Consider the following 8,281-nt stretch of genomic DNA (forward strand, 5'->3'; position numbering starts at 1 on the left):
GCGCGGGGCGGGGTGGGGGCCGCTGTGGGGCGCCGCAGGGCCGGGCGGGGGCGCGGCTGAGTCTGCGCCTCCCCGCAGCACATCCGCGTGGGGTGGGAGCTGCTGCTGACCACCATCGCCAGGACCATCAATGAGGTGGAGACGCAGATCCTGACACGCGATGCCAAGGGCATCACCCAGGAGCAGATGAACGAGTTCAGGGCGTCCTTCAACCACTTCGACAGGGTAGGCTCCGCGCTCCCCGGCCGCGGCCCTTCGCCTCCCGGCCCTGGTGCTCGGTCGCGTGGGGTCGCCCTGCCGCCCGGGGCTCAGCTCCCACCCTGTCTCTTGGCAGAGGAAGAACGGCCTGATGGACCACGAGGACTTCAGAGCCTGCCTCATCTCCATGGGCTACGACCTGGTGAGACGGGAGGGGCCAGATTTTTATTCAGCAACTGGCCGGGTTTTTTTTTTCCTCAGTCAAGGAAAAGGACGTAGTTTCTGCTGACTTTGTGATAGTTCGATTGCGATCAAGTCACATAGCACAGGACACAGCTCAGCCGCGGAAAGTGTGTGTGCATCTGTGCATTTCAGCCCCCCGAGTCCTAAGGGATTTCCCCTCTCATGTTTCAGAAGGCAAAAAGCTTTTCTGTAATAAGTCGGCTGAGAAAACCTTTCCTTTCCCTGTGGGCTGTAGTAACGTGAACACCGACTTACCTACTTACTGTGTATTTTTGACACTAGCTGCTTTGCGTTTGCTTAGGTCTCCAAAGTAAAAATCAGGAAACCCATCCCCTGAACCCTCTTCTATTTAGCGTGCTCCCCGTGTAGTCTGAAGACGGCCCCACTGACACGAGGGTCTCTCTCTCTGAATTGCTCTGCTGTAATTTGCTAAGCTCTAGACAGCCTGGGTCAAGGAGGACAGCAGACATTCCGACATCCACGCCCCTGCTGGAGGCTTCCGGAAGTGTCAGTCCTCGGCCAGGGACTGTGCGGAAGACCGAAAGGAGTGCAGGGAATACTTAATGTTTCAAACAGAAAGAGGAGCCTGAACGCCTAGGTTAAAGGACAACGGAGAGTTCCCTGAGCTGAAGTAAAAGCCCCTTTCACCCTTGCCTCAGGGTGAAGCTGAGTTTGCCCGCATCATGACCCTGGTGGACCCCAATGGGCAGGGCACGGTCACCTTCCAGTCCTTCATCGACTTCATGACCAGGGAGACGGCCGACACTGACACCGCGGAGCAGGTCATCGCCTCCTTCCGGATCCTGGCTTCTGACAAGGTCTGTCTGCGCCGGCTGGCGCTTGCGACAGCCACCCCTTGCTCTAGCAGAAAGCGAGGCAGCGGCGTCTGGCGTCTGGCGAAAGCCGCTTGATGCCAGCGCATCGACTCCGCCCGCAGCCCAGAACCTGGCAGGTGTGCCCGGGGCCGAGCCCACACAGACGCCCTGTTCCTTGAGTCTGTGCTTGGGCCTCCCAGTGGGTTTTCTGTTGGCAGCCAAACTGGCGAGTGCTGTGGACTAGTTTGCATGTTGCTGGTTCCTCCCCGCTTTACATTCTGGGGTGGCAAATGGGACCCAGGAAGAGGACACGTTGCAGTTCAGATGTTAGGGCCTGGGATGCTTCGCTTAAGAGGCAGAGCTGATCTCTCAAGGGTCGTGGGCAGCCATGGAGCAGCGTTAATAGCGCCATTCAGTCACTTCTAGAAATTGGCAAGCTTTCATGGCCTGGAGTGCAAGTGCAAGTCCAGAATTTCTCAGTCTCGTTCGCAAAATGACAAATATCCCAATGTCACACATGTGCATATAGGTAGACGTCATGCGTGTGTGTGTGCAAACACACAAGTGTGCTGTACATCTCTGCACGTTTATAAGTTTGATTTGGGACATGACCCTTTCACCCTGTGCCCTAGCCGAGGTTTTCTCGGTTGACAGCAGGTTTCTAGGTCTTTAAGGAACTGAGTGGAAAACGACTCCATTTTCTAAAAGCACCTATGACATACATTAAAAAACAAAACATGCTGATTATACTAAGTTTTATGTCCCTGTGTCCTCCTGACTATATGAGCCAATTATCCCTTTATCTTCCTGGTGTGAAATTTAGCTCCTTAAATTTATCACCAGCAGTATGGCTCCTTGGAGAAATTCGGTAATCATGCCATGGGCTTAGTGAATCTTATTCAGTTTCCCTCTGGCTCAAAAGCAATCACCTTGCACATTTGCTCTTCGGAGTCACCCTCAGCCGTGTGGGTTTGTGGGTTTTCAGGTACTATGCACGTTAGACTCTCTGCTTTCAATTTTAACTTTAGGAACTAAGCAAACATAAGCAAATGGGTAAGTACTAAAAACATTTATTTCCTTGCTCTCTGCGATGGATTCTGCAAACGCTCGTCTGTTTTCCAGCCGTACATCCTGGCGGATGAGCTGCGCCGAGAGCTGCCCCCAGACCAGGCTCAGTACTGCATCAAGAGGATGCCTGCCTACTCGGGCCCAGGCAGCGTGCCAGGGGCCCTGGATTACACGGCCTTTTCCTCCGCTCTCTACGGGGAAAGTGATCTGTGATGTCAGGGTTCTGTAAGCGTGGCTCCCACCAGAATGCAATAAAAGCTGAAGTCACCCTTTGGTTTTTGGAAACTCTGGCAAGTTTGTTAAGTTAAAAGAGGAAAAAAATGTTGCAGTTCAGTAATTGCCAGCAATGTAACCTGGCTGCAATTAAGTTTCTACAGTATGTGCTAGTGTGCTTCATACATAGGTTTCTTTATTTCTGAATTTTTAGCTAAATGTGATGAAGTGTCAGGTGGTTTGTTTCTTTGCTAAAACAAAGGAAATTACTTGAGTAGCATGAAATTGGAAACTCTAGGGAAAGAAGATAAGTGAAAAAATGGGAAATTCCCAAATACCCGACACTCAAGACCGCGGGGTGGGGTGGGGTGTCGGGGGACTCACAAACTTGGCAAATGCTTGATACTTTGAAAAAAGATTCTTCCTACCTGATGTGCATATGTGCATATTCCCGGGGGAATATATTTGGGATTTTAGTATTTTGCTTTCTTGCTTCTCCAAAAATTAGCCATATTTAAATATAAATGTTACCACCGGCTCTTTAGTTGAATTTCATATTGTGAGATGCAACTGCCAGGGAATAGAAACAGACTACCTGAAAGACACGTAATGCTCCAAATTGTTCAATAGGGATTATAAAAGCTCTGTATTGTTTAGGATTATGTAGTCCAACCGGTGGGTTTTCATGCCTTACTTACCCTCTGCTGTGGGGACCTCAGGAAGGAGAGAAACCGGTTTCATAGCAGAGCAGACAAGGAGATCTCTAGGTAGAGTGCGTTTTTAGGATTATTTATGGGCTCAGGCTTCTCTGTGCTCTGCAGTTTGTCAGTGTAGGCCCTCCAGAGTGGCCCGTAACACCCTGCCTTTAAATCATCGGATGTCTGACACTGGCCCATAGCAGCCGAGTCAGAACCGGCACCTTGCAGTTGTCCAGGCAACTCCTCTCTGCCTCTGGCTCAAACACAGCGGGGAGGAGGCTGTAGAAGGGCCGGGTTCTCGCGATGGTCGAGGTAAGTTCCTTCACCGAGAACTTTCACTTCCCTCGGTGGATTCCTTCCGTCCTGCCATCCGCCCCAGGTGTCGCCGCCGGCACCTGGCGTGTGACCACTGCCTCTCAGTTCCGACGCAGGCTGTGTCGGCGCCTGCAGCCCCATGCCGGAGGACAGCAGCCGCTCCTCGGTTTCCTGGCTGTAGCGTTCACTGTCTTCTCTGTTGCGCTGTGGGATGCGCTGAGCCCCCCTCCCATTACCCCACCGCGGCCACAGCTCGTAGAGAGCAATGCAGGACTTCTCTTTATGACTATGACTCAGTCCTTCATGATCAGGACGTGATTTTCAGACAGACAAACGCGCTTGCAAAACCTCAGTTGAAGTGTTACTAGAAAAAACAGGGCTGTGCCTGTTTCCTGCTGTTTCCTCAGATTTTTATAGGTTTCTACCAACAGCTGGAAGTGTGAGATTTTCCACTCATAACTGGTAACAATACTTTTACTACACTGATCCATTTAGAACCTTCAATCTTTATACATTTCATTGAATTTACTTCATTGTAGTAAGTAGTTGGTTTGCAAACTCCTGAAGTATCTGAGTCTTGGAGTTTAATGTCAAACATTTTTTGGGTGGTGTTTAGGTGAATTCTGACTATTTTACTTCAAGCAGGTGCTATATTCCAGCCATAAACATTTAGGAAAATCCAGGAAGTTGTCCTACCTGTGAGGCTTTGGGGATTTCCGGTGTTTTAGATGAGTGGAGGTGACTGACCCACCTACCGTTTTAATTTCTTTATAACAGTCAAGAGAATGGATCAATACTCTCTGCTCATAATTGAAGAAACTCTGAACACTTAATAACACTTAATAAACATGTTTATACTCTCACTCAGAAGTTATTTTTATTTCTGAAGTTGAATTATCAATTAAACTTAATTTGTAAAAGAAATTGCATCCCTGTTTTTTTTAATTTCAAAAAACTAATCAGTTTCTCTAGCTAAGCACAAACATCCTCCCTTAAGCCCTCCATCTTTAAAAACTCTGAGTTAATATGCACATCCTGGGGTACAGGGCTCCAGTGGTGAATGGAATTGGATGGATTCCAATTCTAGGGTGAAGTGGAGATGAGGAGTTAAGATCGACCCAATGAGAGGTGAGCGCTGAGTGGTTTAGGAAACTAAATGAATGAGGAAGGAAATTTTAACCAATAGAGGTCACTATAGCGATGCCCAGCAGGTACTTAGAAAAGGACCTCACCCTAAGTTTCAAGTTTGTGAAAGTCTGGGCATCTGTGTGTGTGTTTTTTTTTTTAAAGATTTATTTATTTATTCATATAGACTGGGATATAGGCCAGAGATGCGGAGGGTGAGAGGATTCACCAGGGACAGAGTAGGGAGCAGAATAGGCAGATCGACGAAGTACACTGCTGAGGGCAGCAGCAGGCGGGTCAGGAGAGGTCTGCCGCGCCATGTGAATCTCCTCCAGGAAGGCGGGAATCGAACTCATGCGAAAGTGGCTTAAGCTTCTTAGTGCAGTGCTTTTACCTGCTGCGCCACCAGGGAGGGCCTGGGCATCTGTTTTTTTTTGAAGCTAATAATCATCCATTGAAATTAGTGGAATAAAAGGACAGGAAAGGGCCACTTATCAGCACAACTCCGAAATAATGAGAGAAGCTCTTGCTGGAAAGGTTCATAGGCTAACGAGTGGCCAGGCCGAGCTCGTGCAGAATGTTTTGTCATGTAGACATGCTTGGCCATGGCTTCTTTTTAGCTGGGTACATTTGGCTGGGTCTTCTCTCCTGCCATGTAGCTGACTGATGTATGCCACAAAAGAAGACACTTAGGATCTGATAATTCCAACACTTAGAACACTTAGCACACAGGAAGTGAAAGCTAATGTTTGTACAGTCAGTGCTCACGACAGCTTTATTCACAGTACCTAAAGGTAGAGACGACGTAGATGCCCACGGAGGAATGGTTGGGTAAGCGAGGTATGATGTATGGATACAGTGGAAAGTTGTTCAGCCTTCAAAGGATTGGAGCTCTGACACACGCTGAATGAATCCTGCAAGCATGCTAAGTGAGATGAATCTGGCGCAAAAAGACAAAGATCATATAAATCTACTTTATAGGTGGTATCTAGAGTATCCACATGAGTGGAGATAAAAAGCAGATTACTGGCTACCAGGCTCCTGGGTGAAGAGGAATGAGGAATTACTGTATAATCGTTGCAAAATTTGTTTGGGGTGGTGAACCGTCTTGGAGATGGATAGAGCTGATGGTTATATGATAACACCACTGAATTGAAGACATAAGTAACCCCCGTTCTGAGGTTTCATTATCTTCAGTTTCAGTTACTGGAGATCTGAAAATATATCCAGTAAGATATTTTGAGAGAGAAAAGCCAATTCTCAGAACTCATAGTACATTATTACTATTATCTGTTGTTCACATTTCATTGTGCCTAATTTCTAAATGAAGCTTTAGCTTAGCTTAGATCTGAATGTATATGAAAAAGCTCGTATGTCCATGGTCTCAGGCTTCTGCTGTGTGTTTTGGAACGTAATCCCTGCCATTAGGGGGACCACTGTACTTTTATGGTACACATGTATTATTTTGACACAACTAAAAACTAATAACGTAATACACCAGAAACCACTGAGATGTAGAACTGTATCAGTGTTACAATTGACTCCATGATAGGTGAATTATAGCTCAACAGTGTTTGAATAAAAAGGGCATCAGAGCAAAGAGCTTTGAGAGGAATGCTTCCCACTCAAGAATTCATAGGCAGCCAGCCGGCCCTCCACGCAGTTCCCGTGTCAGTGTTGAGCACCATTCTCGACTTTGCCCTTCTCCCAAAGTTATTTGCAAACAAGGAAGGCCCTTTTCCTTTCTGCCCACTTGTCTTCCTCTTTCCTGGCCGCCAACCACAAAATACCATGGACCGGGTAGCATAGAAGCAACACAAGTTTATTTCTGACAGTCCTGGAGACTGTTTAGTCCGAGGTCCTGGTGCCAGCCTGGTCGGGTGAGAGTGCTCTTCTGAGCTGTGGACTTCTGTGGTATCCTCGCAGGGACAAGGAAACTCTGACCGCTTCCATCAGGGCCTCATCCCCTTCATAAAGGCTCCACCATCATTATCTAAATAACCCCCCCCCCCATTATCTGGGTAAGAAATCATGTTTTGAAATCTTTGTATTCCTCAAAGCATGCAACTTGAGAGCCACTTTAGACAATAAGCTCGCTTTATTATATTTCTAAAGTTCTGCCGTCAGCATTAATTATACATCTTGATAATCTGAACAATGTCATAGGTTTCAACTTCTCTGAAATCAAATTAGTTTCTAATAAGAAATTTCCAGGATTTCATACAACAGAGCTAACCTTGCGATATAAATTACTGGTGTTTGACAAAAAGAAAAAAATGCACCATTGGTGTTTAAACATTTGCTTAAAGAAAGACATTCATTATTTAATTATAATGAGTTTGGGCAATAGTTCATTTTTGTAAGCCATCCAAATGAATGGCTCTAATAGGACCTTTTATAATGAGATCTTTAGTAACTGGCCATCCGAGTGTGAAAGCACTTGAAATACTATCAGAAGTACATGCTACTTACACATGGGCACACCTCACTTTCTGTCAGGCAGGCTACTCCCCCTCCTCCCCTGTAAAGGGAAAGAACAGTCCCACACTGTGGTGGTTCCTCCCCAGAAGGACCGGCTGGCCGCCCGGTTATACCATCGTCAGTTACTCACGACCACTTTCTTCCTTGTTTTACCCTCTCTCTCCGTCTTTCCCATCTTTGGAAAAGATGCCATGCACAGTTATTAGGAATTTTAGATGGAAAAAATGGAACTGGCATGAAAATTTGCACTTGAATAAAAAGCTTAGTAAACTTCACAAATGAATCGCTATTTGCTTTTCTAGATTCATTTGCTTTTCCTCCAGCTATCAGAGAGCTGCCCTTTACTTTCAAATGTTCCCAAGGGGGCTTATTTTGGCGCTTCTTGGACTGCAGCGCCCTCACCTAGTTCACGGACTTCCTTCCAGAAACACGAGACACCTGCAGAATACAGCAGCTGTTTGGCACGCTGTACATGTCGTGCTACTTTCTTTTTATTTTTTTCCCTTTCCTCTGTTCATTTGCTCGTCTTCACTGGGCTGTGAACACCTAGAATTCCCCCTTCCCAGACAGAGAGGGGTGCTATATCCCCCGTCTGTCTTTGCATCCAAGTGTGCAGCCCGCATCTGACACCATCTATGCACAAAAGTTCACTGTCCATACTATGCACAAAGGCAGCCCAGGCGCATTCGCCGGCACGCCTAAATCCGAGTACCCCTCTTAAAGCACAGTTAGCACCACTCCATCAGAGCGCGAGAACGGAGATTCAGAGGTTAAGCATCTTGGCCCCGTCAGCTACTAGGAAAACGGAACTGGAACCTGTCTTCTGGGGCCGAAGTCCGGGCTCCCGCGTGCACACAGCAGCTGGAAGCCCCCCTCGGCCTCGCACCCGGCGTCGCCCTGCAGGGGCGCTCCTCCGCTTTCGGACAGGTTGCCGGTAGGGGGACGCGCTCAGCCTCCCTGGGGCCCGGCGCCCGAGACTACATCTCCCAGAGTGCCCCGGGGAAGAGCTCGGTGATTGGCTTCCTGGAGCCGCCAATGAGCACGCGGCGAGGATCCCTAGTCCAATCACGGGCCGCCAGGGGCGGGGCCTCGCGGCGCGTCCCAGGCTGCCCCGGACCCGCGGGG

The 8,281-nt window shown here is 48.1% G+C and overlaps 1 protein-coding gene across 1 annotated transcript in view; it reads left to right on the plus strand.

Annotated features, from left to right (window-relative positions):
• ACTN2 (actinin, alpha 2) overlaps nt 1-4,392 on the plus strand; it is a 28,667-nt gene extending 24,275 nt beyond the window's left edge. Inside the window, exons 16-19 of the mRNA XM_012730854.1 lie at nt 79-225; nt 335-400; nt 1,101-1,259; nt 2,379-4,392. Of these exons, the coding sequence (XP_012586308.1) occupies nt 79-225; nt 335-400; nt 1,101-1,259; nt 2,379-2,537 (531 nt within the window). The 3' untranslated portion in view covers nt 2,538-4,392. The remainder of the gene's footprint in view (nt 1-78; nt 226-334; nt 401-1,100; nt 1,260-2,378) is intronic.
• Nucleotides 4,393-8,281: the final 3,889 nt, after the last annotated feature.

The sequence above is a fragment of the Condylura cristata genome, unplaced genomic scaffold (genome assembly GCF_000260355.1).
Source record: "Condylura cristata isolate star-nosed mole 26May11 unplaced genomic scaffold, ConCri1.0 scaffold00029, whole genome shotgun sequence".
In the NCBI taxonomy this organism is placed as follows: Eukaryota; Metazoa; Chordata; class Mammalia; order Eulipotyphla; family Talpidae; genus Condylura; species Condylura cristata.